The 19,464-nt window shown below is 40.4% G+C and overlaps 1 protein-coding gene and 1 long non-coding RNA gene across 4 annotated transcripts; one reads left to right on the top strand and one right to left on the bottom strand.

The window, feature by feature from the left end:
- The first annotated feature begins 88 nt into the window (after positions 1–88).
- On the top strand, positions 89–13,179 carry LOC118372565 (uncharacterized). 3 transcript variants are annotated; one of them, XR_008136663.1, is made up of 9 exons: positions 91–1,504; positions 4,404–4,481; positions 5,596–5,673; positions 6,003–6,097; positions 6,180–6,225; positions 6,307–6,540; positions 6,943–8,287; positions 8,398–8,468; positions 8,609–13,179. XR_008136663.1 is itself a non-coding variant. In XM_052519184.1 (6 exons), exons 1-6 carry the CDS (start codon positions 1,411–1,413, stop codon positions 6,627–6,629), a joined length of 714 nt encoding a protein of 237 aa, XP_052375144.1. In that variant the 5' UTR covers positions 89–1,410; the 3' UTR covers positions 6,630–6,936. The 3 variants fall into 3 exon arrangements, 1 of the variants encoding a protein (XP_052375144.1); XR_008136662.1 differs by having other exon boundaries at positions 90–1,504; positions 6,943–8,468; XM_052519184.1 differs by lacking the exons at positions 6,943–8,287; positions 8,398–8,468; positions 8,609–13,179 and having other exon boundaries at positions 89–1,504; positions 6,307–6,936.
- A 1,143-nt stretch (positions 13,180–14,322) lies between these two features.
- On the bottom strand, positions 14,323–16,092 carry LOC127930078 (uncharacterized). The gene is made up of 2 exons (XR_008136661.1): positions 15,662–16,092; positions 14,323–15,311 (listed from the first exon to the last, which is right to left on the bottom strand). It is a non-coding gene; the product is annotated as an uncharacterized LOC127930078 (long non-coding RNA).
- Positions 16,093–19,464: the final 3,372 nt, after the last annotated feature.

Here is a 19,464-nt window from a genome sequence, read left to right as displayed (position 1 = left end):
TCTGACGTCCCACACGCTCCTTTATCTATATCTAACTACACTCTACCTCCACTTCAACCATACTTGTTGGTTCTCCACATTCTATTATTCTATCAATCACGATGTTATGGAATACATCTCTCTCTCTCTCTCTCTCTCTCTCTCTCTCTCTCTCTCTCTCTCTCTCTCTCTCTCTCTCTCTCTCTCTCTCTCTCTCTCTCTCTCTCTCTCTCTCTCTCTCTTGCTCTCTCTGTGCAACATTCCTGAAAACTTGCATAGGTGAGTCAAAACATGCCTTGCCTTGAGGGAAAACAAACAGCTTGGTTTCATGTACTCTGTTCTTCTTTATCCTCTTCTGTACATATTAATAGTATCTTTATGACACTGTATTCATGTCTGTCTCCCCCTGTATCCCTCTTTTAAACTCACACCTTTCATGCACGCTTTGTTTCATTCACACACATACAATTCCCAATATTTTTGGTCCATCGTAAGTGAGAATGATTCAGGTAATTGGATAACTATGTGTTGAGACATGCCCACTCTCTCAAGGTCTCTGTTATCTATATCTAGACAGCAAACTGTTTTGCTGTCTAGTCTAAGTTAACGTGCACACCCTGTTTCGATACTTCTGCCAAACTACTCTCTGTTCTCTGACCCAGAGGTGAGGAATATTTATTTCAGTACTTGGGGACAACCAGACTGCATTCTTCAACAGTGATGTCACTCAAGCTGACACACATAACACTCGCACACATGCATTCTGACGCCACACACTCCCACACTTTCGCACACACTGCTGCTACTGTCTATTATCTATCATGTTGCCTAGTCACTTTACACCTATCAATATGTACATACTGTAGCTACCTCAATTACCTCGTGCCCCTGCACATCGACCCGGTACTGGTACTTCCTGTATACAGCCATGATATTTTACTCATTATTGTTATTATTTTACTTTTCCATTTCTGTATCTTTAACTCTGCATTGCCGGTAAGTAAGCCTTTCACTGTTAGTCTACACCTGTTTTTTACGAAACATGTGACAAATACAATTTGATTGATTTTATTTGACACACACAGACCCACACACACAAATACTTACAAACAAGCTAAATACACATGTCTGTGGAAAATTATCTGTGACTTCTGGATCAAGCTGTCCCAAAGCAATCGCGGGATTGGTCTAAACTGCAGGGACAGTTTCAGTCCTTAGCCAATAGAAAATACAGAATTTGTACAGCTGACGTGGATTCTGAAAACACGGAAGTAAAGCTTTGGTAAGTGCAACAGAAAGTACTAATGCATAAAATTCACAACTAAATATATCATTTACAAACATCTGTCTAACCGTGCAGGTGGTGTTTCGTTTAATTGCGAAAGAGAAAATGCCAGTGGTGGCAACAGAGAGATATGGCTCCCTCGAGTCATGGAAATATCAGTTGAAGGATGGAGTAATGGAGAGAGAAAGAGGAGGGGGCAACGGTGGGACGACTGGAAAAACCATCATTGGCGTGTTCAAAGTGAGACATTTTTTTACATTATAATGAATTTTGATAAAGGCTCACTGAATTTTGTCTCATAACTGCTAAGGGAGTGAACGTTATTTATAATAAGGGTTACATGGAGAAAATCGGACATCTCTGAAATGAAAATGGTTGGACCTCTTCAGCAAAATATATTTTTCCTAAACCCTCCCTGAACACTTGAAAAAATAAGTGACCCTCATGTGTACCCAAAATAATAATTAAACATAAAGTGGATAGCAGGGAACATGCCTACTGTTTACCCTCACTCCTTGGGACAGACCAGGGGCCTAATGTATAAACCTTTCATAAGTACAAAATAATACCCCAAAATGTGCTTGTGCCACTTTTCCCGCAAAAGTTTACTTTAAAAAAAGTGTGACTGTGAGAATGTTCTCACCTCTCCGCAAACATTAGACCATGTGTACGCACATCTGCTAGTGATTGAAATAATGTATTGCAAGTAAGCAGTGGCGATTTTAGCATGTAAATCTTGGTGGGGCAAAAACAAAAATGTGGGATGCTTGCCAGCAAAGCCACAACACAACACTAAACAATCCATTAATTGCACTATAACGGGGACAAATGGTGCCCACAAACTGTTAGGGCCTACATAAAGCTGTCCCACCTTACCACTGTTACACCTGGCTTTCAGCATAGCCTTGTCTGGCAGCGAAACAGTTCATTCAGCCTCATTTACTGCCCTATAAAAAAACATAGGTGATATGGCTGACTTGCTTCAACAAATATAGTTAATACTGACAATTGAGATGTACAAAATATGGCATAAGGGGACGACAAGCGGATAAGAGGAAATCTGTCATTTCGATTAAGACATTAATGAGCGAGCGACAACGGACATAGTCAATATAACTATTTTTTCAGCACTTTTGAAATGTACAGCGACAGAATTCAGAACACGGGCCGTTCTTACAGTGAACTCCCTGTAAAACAAGTCAGAACCGTAGGATAAATAAAGGGGGCATATAAGCAGACAATGAAAGCTCTTACAATATTCAATGATGACATTTCTCTAAAACAGGTTAGAGGGTACATGTGCACCACCAAGTTAGAACAGTAGGTGAAATTAAGGGATGAAAACAGACCAAATTATTTGGGTGAAAAATAAGTTGGCAAACAAGCACACACCGGCCACGAACGACATGGGCTACTAACATCTTACTACACAACATACACGTAGTATTACATTCTTAGTTACAGTATACATATCTTCCTGGCATATTACATCATTTAAGCAGCAGCATACAATACATTTTTGGACTTACCTTGTGAAGGTGGTGCGGCGGGCCTTTGTGGGCACATTTTGTCAACAAACTTTGTCATCAAAGTCTTCCATTCTCTGGATTTATGGTGGGAACTCTGAAAAAACACACAGCCACTCCATTGAATAGAAGGCTAATGTTAGCGGTTGCTTTGCAGTGCTTGCAGTTAGCCACTGAATCCTTCTAAACAACTCATTGGTGAATTTGCTATTTCCAACTTGTTGTGTAATCTTTATGTCCAATGGCCGATGAGCACCGATACGTTTTATCTATAATTTATCTTCATATGACAAGGATTAAAAAGCATCAAAACTGAACCCCACCTGTCCTGAATGACGGGTCGCCACCGCAAGTAAGTATTTTGTGCAAATGGGGGATATGATTAAAAGCTTAATAAAAAAAACTAAAAACAGGAAAACATATGAACAAGAATTCAACCATTTACCATTTGTGAGAAGAATGAAAATCTATGTGTTTTATATTTAGAATCGAAAATAATTAGACAGAAATCTTATAATTAGACACAGGAATCTTTTTCCCTTTTTAGGGAATATATTTGCAGAATATATTCCTCACTTGTTCTGGCTGTGATGGGTTCATATTCTCAAAGGAGCCATACAACAAATTACCATCCACATCTCTCATTTAATTGGACCAAGTGACCTTGTATATAGATAGGCTGTATGTATTTCAAGTTTTGCAAAATCATAGACAGCGTGGATTATTATTTATTTATTTAATTTGATTTATTTCACCTTTATTTAACCAGGTAGGCTAGTTGAGAATAAGTTCTCATTTACAACTGCGACCTGACCAAGATAAAGCATAGCAGTGTGAACAGACAACACAGAGTTACACATGGAGTAAACAATAAACAAGTCAATAACACAGTAGAAAAAAAAGAGAGAAAAAAATAAGAGTCTATATACATTGTATGCAAAAGGCATGAGGAGGTAGGCAATAATTACAATTTAGCAGATTAACACTGGAGTGAAATGATCAGATGGTGTGCAAAAGTGCAGAAAAGTAAATAAATAAAACAGTATGGGGATGAGGTAGGTAAATTGGGTGGGCTACAGCTGCAGCGATCGGTTAGCTGCTCAGATAGTAGATGTTTAAAGTTGGTGAGGGAGGTAAAAGTCTCCAACTTCAATGATTTTTGCAATTCGTTCCAGTCACAGGCAGCAGAAGGAAATGCGGCAAAATGAGGTGTTGGCTTTAGGGATGATCAGTGAGATACACCTGCTGGAGCGCGTGCTACGGGTGGGTGTTGCCATTGTGACCAGTGAACTGAGATAAGGCGGAGCTTTACCTAGCATGGACTTGTAGATGACCTGGAACCAGTGGGTCTGGCGACGAATATGTAGCGAGGGCCAGCCGACTAGCATACAGGTCGCAGTGGTGGGTGGTATAAGGTGCTTTAGTAACAAAACGGGTGGCACTGTGGGATGATCTGCATCCAGTTTGCTGAGTAGAGTATTGGAAGCTGTTTTGTAGATTACATCTCCGAAGTCGAGGATCGGTAGGATAGTTTACAGTCCATTGCACACTCTTTATCATATCTCTCTCTCTCGCTCTCTCATATCTCTCTCTCTCTCATCTGCTCTTGTTAGAGTGTTTTCTTGCCCCAGAGGTATCCAGAGAGTGTCAGTGGCGATTACCTGCAGTATCAATTTTGGGATACTCTTCAGGTAGGCTTCCTCGTTTTATTTACCCCATCCCAACAGCTATCTTAGAAATATAACTTTGCTCTGTGCTTCTCCTAGCATGCACATATAGGCTATGGATCATTTGATTGAGACCACACTAAATAGCCTATAAGCACACTTGATATTGCATGCCCAGTGGAGAATCAGAGATGAGGGGAGGCATCGGGCACACATCGATCCCCAATTTCATTTTTTATTTTTGTTGAATTTGACCCCTTTTTCTCCCCAATTTTGTGGTATCAAATTGTTGTAGTAGTTACGACAGAGCCTGGGCGCAAACCCAGGGACTCTGATGGCACAGCTGGCGCGCCCTTAACCACTGCGCCACCCGGGAGGCCCCGATATATAGCCTAGTAACGGATCTCATCCTCCTCTTCTGAGGAGGAGTTGCGAGAAGGATCGGAGGACCAAAACGCAGCGTGGTAAGTGTTCATGATGTAATATTTAATTAATCAAAACTGAACACTGAAATACAAAAACAATAAAGTGAACGAACGAAAACCGAAACAGTCCTGTCTAGCGACATACAAAGACAGAAAATAAACACCCACGAAACCCAGGTGGAAAAAGGCTGATTCTCAATCAGAGGCAGGTGTCGTTAGTTGTCTCCGATTGAGAATCATACTTAGGTAGCCTTTTTCCACCTGAGTTTCGTGGGTGTTTATTTTCCGTGTTTGTGTTTGTGCCACACGGGACTGTTTCGTTTGTTTCACGTTGTTTGTTTTGTATTTTGTAGTGTTCAGTTTTTCTTATTAAATTATGGACACTTACCACGCTGCAAATTGGTCCGATCTATCTTACTCCTCATCAGAGGAGGACGACGAACATTACACTAGTAAGCAACTAATTCTAAAACACTGAGAAATATAGAAATATATGCAATTACAAATTACATGACCCTCCCCTGGACTATATTTAAAAAAATACTAAACCCTCCCCTTGACTGAAATTGAAAAAGCATGACCCTCCCTCATTTTCCTCCAGGTACCCATACTGTACATTTCCAGCCGTCCCTAAACCCCCCCACACACACACTCTTTATCATATCTCTCTCTCTCGCTCTCTCATATCTCTCTCTCTCATCTGCTCTTGTTAGAGTGTTTTCTTGCCCCAGAGGTATCCAGAGAGTGTCAGTGGCGATTACCTGCAGTATCAATTTTGGGATACTCTTCAGGTAGGTCTGTGTGAGAAAGAGAGAGGATGTTATTTTGTGTGTGCCATTATTTTGAAATGTCAAATGTATTATGTACATTTTAACACTGTTGCACTCTCTCTCTCTCTCTCTCTCTCTCTCTCTCTCTCTCTCTCTCTCTCTCTCTCTCTCTCTCTCTCTCTCTCTCTCTCTCTCTCTCTCTCCGCTCTCTCTCTCTCGCTCTCTCTGACACACACACACACACACACACACACACACACACACACACACACACACACACACACACACACACACACACACACACACACACACACACACACACACACACACACACACACACACACACACAGGCCTTCTCCAGTTCTCTTTCTGGTACTCTTTAAGGGGTGTTGGTGTTGGAAAGAGGCAACAGTTGCTGCTGCAACAATTACCTGGTTATTACGAGGTTAGTGTTAATGACTGTGATAAGATTATTGTCTTCTTTCCTGTTAAGGGGTTCTATTTTAAAAAAGCAATCTACATTTTAGATGGCACAGGCATGCTGGGAAGAACCCTATTTGCCTGGCTTAAAGGGTGAGTTTTGATTTGTTTTGTCATCTACTATTAGTAGTTTTCAATATTATTTTTCAAATGTTGTCTTTCTCTGTGTTTTAGGAAATACTGGCATCCTGTCGGGCTGTATCACCGCATGGTACGGCAACTGCTCCGCCCACAACCGTAAGGCTCTCCAGAGGGTAGTGAGATCTGCTCAACGCATCACCGGGGGCAAACTACCTGCCCTCCAGGACACCTACACCACTCGATGTCACAGGAAGGCCATAAAGATCATCAAGGACAACAACCACCCGAGCCACTGCCTGTTCACCCCGCTATCATCCAGAAGGCAAGGTCAGTACAGGTGCATCAAAGCTGGGACCGAGAGACTGAAAAACAGCTTCTATCTCAAGGCCATCAGACTGTTAAACAGCCACCACTAACATTGAGTGGCTGCTGCCAACACACTGACTCAACTCCAGCCACTTTAATAATGGGAATTGATGGGAATTGATGTAAAATATATCACTAGCCACTTTAAACAATGCTACTTAATATAATGTTTACATACCCTACATTATTCATCTCATATGTATACTGTGACGGTCCTGAATTTTTATGAACCGTCTCAGTGCAGCTCCTTCCAATAGGGCGCTTTCCCTTTAATTCCCAATTAAATAGCCGGCATCAGCTGCGCAAAAGTGGGGTTGTGATGGAGACGTGACTGAGGATGTGTTCAACCCGTTTGTTTTGTAGCCTAAGAGAGTTTACCCAGGATCGGATCCACTCTTTGCGTCCGTGGACTACACCTCTCCGTGGCCTTCCTCCGCTGAAGATCTATTGGCGGATTGGATTGTCTGACTGACCGACTGACTACAACCTTTTTGTATACGGTATTTCATTTGTTTTGATGTGAGGTATACTGTGATGATTTATGTAGTTAGTTGTAGTTGAGGACTTAGTAAGAGTTGATACGCTTTAAAGTTCTGTGGTAAAATTATTGTTATATTGATTGTATGTTTAGTACTGGGTTTACGCTACACTGAATGAACGGACAAACATTGCGTGACAAAAGTCACTTGAGTTCACTGAACTCTTTTACCGGGCTGGACTCTTTTTAGGCCCGAGGTACAGGACATTTCTGGAGGAACCAGAACTCATTGTGATATTATTATATGTGTGTGTGTAATCATTGTTGTTGCTAATACAACCCACGCAACAGAATATAGTTGTTTTTGAAGTTCTTTCCAATGTTTTAAGGGTTTATGAAAAGTTTATTTCCATCCTGACTTTTACATAAGTCCTTTGTATTGGTGTAGACTTGACGGACCAGATGGGACTCATTCCCACCCAAACTAAAAGGAGAAACCAATGTTTTCTCTGGTAGGCACAACCTACCTGGCACCCCTATAAATAATAACCTCAAGTCAAAACCGTTACAATACATATATACTGTACTCTATATCATCTACTGCATCTTTATGTAATACATGTATCACTAGCCACTTTAAACTATGCCACTTTGTTTACATATCCTACATTACTCATCTCATATGTATATACTGTACTCTATACCATCTACTGCATCTTGCCTATGCCGCTCGGTACCATCACTCATTCATATATCTTTATGTACATATTCTTTATCCCTTTACACTTGTGTGTATAAGGTAGTAGTTTTGGAATTGTTAGTTAGATTACTCGTTGGTTATTACTGCATTGTCAGAACTAGAAGCACAAGCATTTCGCTACACTCACATTAACATCTGCTAACCAAATACATTTGACTTGATTTGAAAATGAATAAACTGGACTCTGAGGCCAAAAAATGGAGGTAGGGATGTCAAGCATCACCAAAGTGAGTGTTCATTGTGTGTTATGGAATTATTGGGTATGTCAATGCTTGTGCTGTTTTCCTTAGGCTTGTTGCTGTTGTCCTCAATGATTTCGCCATGTTCATGGAAATACTGGCTCCTAACTTCCCAACATGCTTCACTCTAACTGTGCTCTGCTGGAATATTCAAGGTAAAGCTGAATACCATATTCTCACCATGCCCGCAGAGACAACATGGCGGACATCTCTGTCAAAGATGGCAGCCAGGTGCTCCATACATATTTCTCTACTTGATGATACAGTAACTAACCCATGGCTTTTACTGTCCTGTCTGCTTTAAGATGAGGATCTTATTGTAATTCATGTGTTCTTTACAGGAGACTTTAGTGAATCTGGCTGGACTGCTGGTCAGTCTGATCCTTATTCCTCTTGTCACTGACAATCCACTGTGAGTCCTCTATTGCACTGCTTACACTGCCACTGCATGAGATAGGACATGACAGCTCTATTTATTATGTACATTTCGGTGTGAAGTGTGCTCAGATTTGGATGTTCATGCTCAATGATATAATTTCTTTCATTTTGTAGGTCAGAAGACCTTAATTTGGCCATGAAAAACAACCACAAGCCCTTCCATATCGGAGTCAAACGTGGTGTATAACATCTTTCAGTAATCCACCAACTGCTGTACTCAGTTGTGATGTGGGTTGTTTCTAGATGGATGTACAGTACATCATGATAGATGGTGTATGTCATCTGAGTGTTATTGAATGTGCTATTGAATGAGCCCTTAGGCTCTGTGTGTCTTTGTTTGGGACCAGATGCATCTGTATGTGATGAGATCAGGGCTGTGTGCCGAGCAGTGTGCCTCTGCACTGTGTTACACCCTGTCTCTCCACTAGAGGGGGCTCTCAAACAACTCTCAATGTCACACAGCAACAGTGAGCCTTTAATGATCATCTTTACATGACAGTTTAAACCAATGTCTTTGTCAATGCTGTGTTATAACTCTGTTATCCCTTTTTCCTCTGTTATCCTTTTCCCTTAAGATCATTGGTAGCTGGTGCATGAGAGTCATAAACTTATGGACCAAATTTTTCAGCCATTCCTCAAAGGTAAGCTCAGTGTAACAAGGTGTGCTCAGTCAGTAGCTGTTTACTCCCACCGTGTATGTTGGGATGTCAGTGGCGTCTGTTCAGCTAAACCTAGGGTATGCCCCTTGTTACGCACGCCTCTATGAAGAGGGAACGCGACACCCTGCTACAACTAAACTCTCCGTGAAGTGAAAAAGGTATGGACTGTAGGTGCGAGTAAGGATGACAGACAGAATGTGGTACCGTTTACAAGGACTTTATTCCTTTACACTGTAATATGGGGAAAAGGGGCTGGACGGAACCAAAGCAAAGAAAGTAAATCTCAAAGCCCCCCCCCCCCTCTCCTATCTTACCTGCCTACCCACTACTTACCTAATTTAGCACCACCTGATGCCCTAACCAAAATACAGGGGGTGGTCCACCCAGGTCTTACCTAGTGTGCCTAGACAGCGAATATGCTACGGGTATATGTATGCCCGCGGGCCTCTTGCCTAAGCACTCCCTAGGTGCCTTCCCCTTCCCCCCTGGGAACAAATGAAACAGAATATTAAACAATTTTCAAACAAACTAAGAAACAAAGGATGTCAAATAAGCTCTCTGAGCAACAAACTCACTAAACATACCAACTCTCAGCAATGAACTCCCAGCAAAATCTCTAGCAAATCTACTTCCAGCAAAATCAACCTCTCAAAATCAACCTCTCTCAAAATCAACCTCTCTCAAAATCAATCTCTCTCAAAATCAATCTCTCTCAAAATCAATCTCTCTCAAAATCTCTCTAGCAAATCTACCTCCAGCAAAATTCTCTACTCCTGCACAGAACACTGGCTTTTATATAGCTTCTGGTATAGGTAATTGGAGACAGCTGTCTTGACGAGGGGGCGGGGTCAGCTCTCCAATTAGCCCTGGAGTCGACCAATCAGCTGCTTGATGGATTTCAGGAAGCCATTTCCTTAAAAAAACACATGCAAACATACAAACTACAACACATAAACTGGGGAACGTAACACCCCTCTCCCAAGGAATTGTTTGGAAGTTGAAGCTCATTTACTGCATTTCTAGACAGTTCAAAATGCTATTTGGAGAACAGCAAAAAAACAATTAAAATGATCTCAGCCATTAATTATCACCTCAATATTGGGTTTAAAGGTCTGTGGAATGGTGTGTAAAATGTCAACCACTACTCAACTTCCTAAATTGCCTCATTTACTTGTGAAACAGCACATACAGTGAACATGAAATAGATGCATAATACAGGCTAACAAGTCACAACAAGGACGATTTTCAAAATGCCGATATCAATGTTATTTTATTATTATTCTTTTATCCCAGGCCCCGTAGGAAGGCTTTTGACTTTTGATAGGCCGTCATTGTAAATAAGAATTTGTATCGGGTGCATAAAACAGCTGGCCGTGAATGTAAACTATGCCAGATAAATCATAAACATGCATTGAAATAAAAAGCATAGGCCTTTTTTGGTACATTTTATACAACAACTTCAGAATAAACTTGACTTTAACTTTAACCATCTTATGTCCAGTGTGATATTACCAGCCCCTGAAAGTAAGCCTCTGACTAGCCTGATACATCATCCAGTGATAGCCAGCTAGCTAGTCACAGTATGGCATAATGCAATACAATAAATATTTGGAAAATGAATAAAATTACATTTGAACTTAGTCTGCCCGTTTTTCTGTGGGATTGGTCCTTTTGAGACAAAATATTAAAAGGAATGTAGTGGCTCCCGAGTGGCTCAGCGGTATAAGGCACTGCATCTCAGTGGAAGAAGTGTCACTACAGTCCCTGGTTTGAATCCGGATGTGATTGGGAGTCCCATAGGGCGGCGCACAATTGTCCCACTGTTATCCGGGTTTGGCTGGGGTAGGCCATCATTGTAAATAAGAATTTGTTCTTAACTGACTTGCCTAGTTAAATAAAGGTTCAAAAGAAATTATATTAAATCAGAATTTACAAACGTGGTCCCATTTCTCTGCTTGCCTCATGTCAAAATAAGTCAGTGACAAGTGATCGCTTCCCACTGGGCACACTGTCATTTCCACGTGGATGATTGGCTAATAGTTGGTTGATATGTTGATCAATGAGATTCCAACCTATATTGACCCACTCAAAAAGACAGCCAAAAGAAATGCTGTGACTTTAAATGGTTCTTTTTCGAAATATCTGATTTTGATCATTATTCACACTCAATACTTTATCAATACTTTGTAGAAGCACCTTTGTCGTCGATTACAATTTTGAGTCGTCTTGGGTGTATCTGTATCAGCATTGCACATATGGATTTGGGGATTTTCTCCCATTTTTCCCTGCAGATTTCTCAAGCTCTGTTAAGTTAGATGGGGAGCAGCGGTGAACAGCAATCCTCAAGAATTTCCTCACATTTACATGAGATTCAAGGCTGGATTTCAGCTGGGCCACTCAAGAACTTTCACATTCGGGTTCTGAAGCCATTCCAGCGTTGCTTTGGTTGTATGCTTGGGGTCACTGTCCTGTTAGACTGGGGCCGTGACCAAGTTAAGGTCATTTACATTCTGAAGTATGTTCTCATCAAGGATTTGCCTGTGTCCTTGCCGCTAAAAAGCATCCCCATAGCATGATGCTGCCACCACCATGCTTCACGGTAGGGATGGTGTTCAACAGGTGATGGGCTGTGTGTGCCTGGTTTTCTCCAGACATAGCCTTTATGCTCTGTGTCTTTCACATGCATTTTTGCTAACTCCAGGCGTGCTGTCATGTGCCTTTTTCTCCGGTGTGACTTCCATCTGGTTATTCTCCTATAAAACCCAGATTGGTGAAGTGCTGTAAAGACGGTCGTCCTTCTGGCAGGTTCTTCCATCTCAGCCAAGGAACTCTGTAGTTCTGTCAGAGTGGGCATTTGGTTCTTGGTCACCTCGCCCAGATGCTCAGTTTGGTCGGACAGCCAGCTCTATGCAGAGTCTGGATAGTTCCATATTTTTTTTACATTTCCCAATGATGGAGACCACTGTGCTCATGGAAACTTTCAACACTATAGATAGTTTTATAGCCATTTCCAGATGTATTCCTCCTCACAATTGTATCTAGTCGATCACCGGACAGTTCCCTGGACTTCATGGTATAGTTTCTGCTCTGACATGCGCGGTCAACAGTGGGAACTTATGGACAGGTGTGTATCTTTCTAAATAATGTCAAAACAATTGAATTGGCCACAGGTGGACTCCAATCAAGTTCTAGTGACATCAAGGATGATCAGAGTATATTGGATGCACCCGAGCTCAATTTGGAGTGTCATAGAGAAGTGGTGTGAATACTTAAGTAAATAAGATATTTCTGGGAAAAAAGTTCAATGTAATCAATTTTGAATTCAGGCTTTAATTCAATAAAATGTGGTATGAATAATATAATTTAAGGGGTATGAATTCTTTCTGAAAAAGGGATTGATGATCTAATTTTAGTGTCACTGTCACGGTTGTCGGAATAAATATCGGACCAAGGCGCAGCGGATGTTGAGTTCCACATAATTTCATGATAAAGTGAAACTTAGCAAAGACAAAAACAAATAAACTAACTAACAACGAACCGTGACTACAGAATGCCCACATAGAAATAATAAACTAGAATACAACAGACATACATATACTAAATCACCCCCTAGACTGGACGCCATGCTTAGACTGGGCACCGGGGAAGGCTTCAGCCATGGAGCTGGAGGTTCCGGACTGTGGACCGTCTCAGGAGGTTCTGGACCGGGGATGGTCGCCGACGGTTCCGGACCGGGGACCGTTGCTGGAGGTTCCGTACTGGGGAGGCGCACTGGAGGCCTGATACGTGGGGCCGGCACAGGTGGCACGGGACTGGTGACACGCACCTCTGGGCGAGTGCGAGGAGCAGGCAGAGGACACACTGGACTGGGAAGGTGCACTGGAGGCCTAGTGGATGGATCCGGCACAGGTGGCACCAGACTGCTAACCGGATCCTCTGGTCGAATGTTGAGCAGAACACACTTGCACGACATCTCTCCCAACTTCGCCCTTGCCTCCCTGACAGTCTTTGGCTCTTCCCTCTGCTCAGTCGCCAGCTCCATGCCCCCAAAAAAGAACTTGGGGTTGTCCTTGGGCTTTCTATAGCCACGAACCCTGTCGACGTCGCTGTCCTCCATTATGTCCTTCCGATGTCCAGAAATCCTTCACCTGGTGAACAAGTTGCTGGTTTGGTCCTGGTTTGATGGGATATTCTGTCATGGTTGTTGGAATAAATATCGGACCAAGGCGCATCGGATGTTGAGTTCCACATAATTGAATGATAAAGTGACACTTCACAAAGACAAAAACAAATAAACAATAAACTAACAACGTACTGTGACTACAGAGGTGCTATGTGCACTCAAAACAATATCCCATAAAACACAGGTGGAAATAATGCGTCTTAAATATCATCCCCAATGAGAGACAACGATAACCAGTTGCCTCTAATTGGGAACCATATCAAGCACACTAACCTAGAAATATGAAAACTAAAATACAGCATAGACATACATGTACTAAATCACCCCCTAGTCACGCCCTGACCTACAGTCACGTGTTAATGCCCTTTTATGGACATCCTGTCCGGATGTTCTCACGCTATAGAGTGAGTGCTTATGTAATATGATAGTGCAGCTCTTCCTTTGTTTGCAAAAAATGTAATGTTGATTGATGTGTAGTGACTTTGTTGAACTGTTGAATGTGTTTGAACATTTGAAACAGTTGAGAATGGTGTGATTGATACAAGTGAAGGACATATGGGTTACATTTTCCAACCAGACGATTCAACAGAGAAGATTTTCACAGCTGCCTCAGCACACTTTTTCAGCCAGAAACTGGGAGTTTTTCACCTTCGTTGCGCATGAGAGAATGGCTTTAAGATAAGACTTGCTCTATGTCAGATCGAACAGGCCCTGAGTGGAACATCCCTGCTTGGGTAAGCATTGGAAGAGGTAGTCTGTGGTCGAGATGATTTTGAAAGCCATAAGAATCTCTTCAGTGACTTATAGTCCAGACTCCAAAGTGACAATTTTAGGTTGTGCCGAATTCAATAGCTCAAATGCCACCAAATCTGTTAACACATACAATTGAAGTCAGAAGTTTGCATACACTTTAGCCAAATGCATTTTAACTCAGTTTTTCACAATTCCTGACATTTAATCCAAGTAAAAATTCTGTCTTAGGTCAGTTAGGATCACCACTTTATTTTAAGAATGTGAAATGTCAGAATAATAGTAGAGAGAATGATTTATTTCATCACATTCCCAGTGGGTCAGAAGTTTACATACTGTACACTCAATTAGTATTTGGTAGCATTGCCTTTAAATTGTTGGGTCAAACGTGTCGGGTAGCCTTCCACAAGCTTCCCACAATAAGTTGGGTGAATTTTGGCCCATTCCTCCTGACAGAGCTGGTGTAACTGAGTCAGGTTTGGAGGCCTCTTTGCTCGCACACGCGTTTTCAGTTCTGTCCACAAATTGTCTATGGGGTTGATGTCAGGGCTTTGTGATGGCCACTCCAATACCTTGACTTTGTTGTCCTGAAGCCATTTTGCCACAACTTTGTAAGTATGCTTGGGGTCATTGTCCATTTGGAAGACTAATTTGCGACCAAGCTTTAACTTCCTGACTGATGTCTTGAGATGCTGTTTGAATATATCCACATAATTTTCCTACCTCTTGATGCCATCTATTTTGTGATGTGCACCAGTCCCTCCTGCAGCAAAGCACCCCCACAACATGATGCTGCCACCCCCGTGCTTCACGGTTGGGATGGTGTTCTTTGGCTTGCAAGCCTTTTTCCTCCAAACATAACGATGGTCATGATGGCCAAACAGTTCTATTTTTGTTTCATCAGACCAGAGGACATTTCTCCAAAAGGTATGATCTTTGTCCCCATGTGCAGTTGCAAACTGTAGTCTGGATCTTTTATGGCAGTTTTGGAGCAGTGTCTTCTTCCTTGCTGAGCGGCCTTTCAGGTTACGTCAATATAGGACTCGTTTTACTGTGCATATTTTTGTACCGGTTTCCTCCAGCATCTTCACAAGGTCCTTTGCTGTTGTTCTGGGATTGATTTGCACTTTTCGCACCAAAGTACGTTCATCTCTAGGAGACAGAACGCGTCTCCCCCCTGAGCGGCATGATGGATGCGTGGTCCCATGGTGATTATGTTACGCCCCTGAAAACAGGGGAGAAATAATCACGAGAGTGATACGGTGTTGTATTCTCAAGTCAACATTTAGTTCAATCATTTCACAAAAGTAACACATTACATAACAGAAAACCCATTATACAAATAACACAGTAAAATATCTTATTAACAACACGCATGTTCATTCACAATCGACATAAAATGGCAGCTACTCTCAGTACGACGCTATCCTTCACTTCAACCGAGCAGGGCTAATATTACTCTCTTCAAACTTAACTCTAACTTCCTCAAGACGTTACTAAAACACACCTTAAACACTCTTGACATGTTCGCTAGTTATAACATTTAAATTACTATTTTTATCATCAATAAAGTACCTGAAAACAGGGGAGAAATAATCACGAGAGTGATACGGTGTTGTATTCTCAAATCAACATTTAGTTCAATGAGAAAAGACCGCGAATTTCCCCAGGAATATGCGTGGAGACCAGAGCAATCGATCTCCGGCTCATAGCTTAAGAGCATTTCGTAGATCACAGATTAACACTTTTAGGCACCACAAAATAAAGTAATCAATATAACGTTTACACATTACTCTCACAATTCGTACCCTTTGACAGATTTGAACTTTAACACAATTATATGAATGTTATCAATCACTATCAACTAATACTGAATGCATCTTTTTAACCTTAGATGTTTTAAGATCCTCACATACTATGAACTTACTAATACTTTTCAATGTATAACAGGCTATGAATATGTCCTTTAACCTGTCACACTTATACTTTGTTAGTATAATTTAATTATGCCAATGTGCTTTCATCAATTGAAAGCCCTTCATCTATTTTATGACAATTTGTAAGATTTCTTGTTTGCATAAAATAGACGCAGACCAGTCTTTAAATAATAGGTAATAGAATTTATTCTCTGAGCGCGCTACCACTCAAACACATGCATCAGTTTAAATACAGATCATGACGTCATTTCACTGCCTTAACCGAACCGAATTTTTTTATTTTGTTAAGCTGTCTTTCCCCCTGGTGGCATTCATACATCTTCGTGCACACAATTTGAAAGGGAACGCCATTGAATGTGAGACTTTTAATCACCCAACTCTGTTTTTTTCCTGCGAAAGGCTGAGCATCTGTTGAAGATCAAGAATATGATATATTACTATTAGAAAGATAGGATTGTAGGGAAACTAACAACGTTGCACTATCAAATAGAATAACTCCTCCATGCTTGGAATGGAATCCCTTATACTAGATAGCTAATCTTAAGTGAGTAGCAGAAGGTTAGCCTCATACGAACCATCCTGATCTCCCGAGCTTACATTCTGTGTCGCGAAACATCATGTAAGTGCACGCGATCAGGATGTTCGTACGAAGCTTTCACTACAATGAAAAATAACTTTGGTGGTAATATTCTACACTCGGAATGTGACCCCTTTGGTCACTTTATTTGTCTTGTGATCAGTTACAATGACATTACGCTCATTACTGTAAACTTCTACGGGTACAATACCAAACATGAGAATGATGAGTTGCTTGAATCTATAGAGAAACATATACTTCATTGGTTATCTAAATTTCCCAATTCGTTATTATTGATAGGAGGGGATTTTAACATTACAATAGATAATTCAACTGATAGATGGCCCCCATGTAGGCCAACCAATCAGAATTTGGGTTTAATACTTTTTATGGAAAAGTTTGATCTTACTGATGTATGGAGAGAGAGGTTTCCGGCAGACAGATCACTTGGAGTAACAAAACAGGTTCCAGACAACCCAGAATAGATTTTTGGCTTATATCCAAATGTATTGATGGTGAGTGTGTTACTACAAATATTTGTACTACTCCCCTCACAGACCATAGGGCTATTTACATTGATATCAAAATATTTACCCTTGATATGGACCTTGGTAGAGCATCCTACTGGAAGCTAAATAGCTCATTATTAAATAATGATATAGTTAAATTTGAGGTTAAAGATCTGCTCTCACACTTTTGGGAAAGGGCTTGTGAAGAAAAATCTTATTGCAAGAACTGTGAGCTCTTTAAATTTGAGGTGTCCAAATATCTTAGAAAATATGGTAGTAATCTTGCTAAGACCAGAAGAGCTGAGGAGGAAAAGGTGATCATTAAGATAACTTCCCTTTCTCAGAGGTCCCCAGCCGACCTCTTGGGGAAGGAGAAGATGGAACTAATTGAGTTACAAAATAAACTGGATAATATATATAAATTAAAAGCAGAAGGAGCCTTTATTAGATCTAGTAAAAAATGGATTGAGGAGGGAGAACAGAATTCATCCTATTTCTTTAGACTTGAGAAATTTCACTCTAAAAATAACACTATCCATATGTTAAACATTGATGGTGTTATTACAGATGACCAAAAATTAATCGCTAAATACTGTAGCAATTTTTACAGAAAATTGTATAGCTCAACGTACTGTCAGGAATCCACAGATGTGTTTTTTAACTCACTGAATAATGTTCACTCTATCAGTGATATAGAATATAAACAGTGTGATGAACCCATCAAAGTTGAAGAGATTATAGAGTCTATCAAACATCTAAAGAACAATAAATCACCAGGTGTTGATGGAATTACATCAGAATTTTACAAACGATTTTCTGAACAAGTAGCTCCCTTCCTATTTGAAGTCTTTTTTAGAGAGTATTAAAACAATGTTCTCCCTCCTACAATGAGCCAGGGGTTAATAACACTGATACCTAAGCCTAAAAAATAAGTGCTGCTCATCGATAACTGGCGTCCAATTTGTCTTCTTAATAATGACTATAAGATATTAGCCTTACTACTTGCAAAAATAATTAAAGAAGTCCTGGATGCAATCATTGATGAAACACAGTCTGGCTTCATGAGGAACAGACATATTTCTAACAATGTCAGACTAGTATTAGACGTACTTGACTACTCAGACCTAATAACTGAGGATAGCTTCATATTATTTTTAGATTTTTAGAAAGCATTTGACACAGTAGAGCATCAGTTTCTCTTCCACTCCCTTGAGAGACTTGGCTTTGGGGAATTTTTCTGTAAGGCTATTAAGACTCTCTATGCAAATGGTAACAGCTCTATCAAATTTAAATATGGCACCTCACCTCGATTTGAGTTAAAGAGAGGAATTAGGCAAGGTTGTCCTATCTCTCCGTACCTGTTTTTATTAATCACCCAACTTCTTGCAAATTCTTTAAATAATAGTCCTGTACAAGGTTTTTCCATAGCTGGTAAAGAAATTATTATAAGCCAGCTGGCTGACAATACTACACTTTTTCTGAAAGACGCTAACCAAATTCCCATATCGATCAATGTGATACAATCCTTTTCCAAAGCATCTGGTCTATATCTTAACATTAATAAATGTGAACTCATAGCTGTCAAAGATTGTGTGACACCTTCATATTATGGTATTCCAGTAAAATAAGAACTTACATATTTAGGCATAACCATTACAAAGGATCAGAAGTCTAGAGGCTTACTAAATTTTAACCCTCTTATTAAAAAAAACCCAGAAGAAGCTAAATCAATGGCTACAGAGGGACTTATCTTTAAAAGGTAGAGAGAGACCTTCAGTCTTGGTTATTAGGAATCTCTAGACTAACATATGGTGCTCTATCTTTATATTTTGACAGTAAAATAAGCAAGGAGATAGACCAGATGCTTTTCAACTTTCTTTGGAGAAACCGTACCCATTACATTAGGAAAACTGCTGTAATGAACACTTGTGAGAATGGTGGACTGAATTTTCTGGACTTTACTACTTTATATAATACTTTTAAGATCAATTGGATAAAACAATTCCTAAGAAGACCCACTTCTATATGGAATTTTATTCCTCATCATGTCTTCTCTACTTTTAGTGGCCTTAACTTCATGTTCTTTTGCAATCATAATATTGACAAAGTTCCAGTGAAACTTTCTGCTTTTCAACGGCAGATTTTCTTGTCATGGTCTATTTAATTTATAAACACAATTTTTCTCCACACAGATATTATATATGGAATAATCAGGATATATTGTATATAAAAATACCTCTGTTTTTAGAATATTGGTTCCGAAATAATATCCTATTGGTGAGCCAACTGGTAAATGCAGAGGGTCTTTATCTCAGTTATAAAGAATTCTTATCACTTTACAAGGTCCCTGTAACA

Source organism: Oncorhynchus keta, chromosome 5 (genome assembly GCF_023373465.1).
Source record: "Oncorhynchus keta strain PuntledgeMale-10-30-2019 chromosome 5, Oket_V2, whole genome shotgun sequence".
NCBI lineage: Eukaryota > Metazoa > Chordata > Actinopteri > Salmoniformes > Salmonidae > Oncorhynchus > Oncorhynchus keta.
Note: the sequence above shows the minus strand (reverse complement) of the source record. Positions and strands in the feature narration are given on the sequence as shown.

Bases quoted from the DNA above. Each gene is read 5' to 3' on its own strand.
- LOC118372565 (XM_052519184.1), top strand. From the start codon at position 1,411: ATGGAAATATCAGTTGAAGGATGGAGTAATGGAGAGAGAAAGAGGAGG. The intron at 4,482-5,595 runs GTAGGCTTCCTC...TGCTCTTGTTAG, and splicing joins AATTTTGGGATACTCTTCAG to AGTGTTTTCTTGCCCCAGAG. The intron at 6,226-6,306 runs GTGAGTTTTGAT...TCTGTGTTTTAG, and splicing joins CTATTTGCCTGGCTTAAAGG to GAAATACTGGCATCCTGTCG.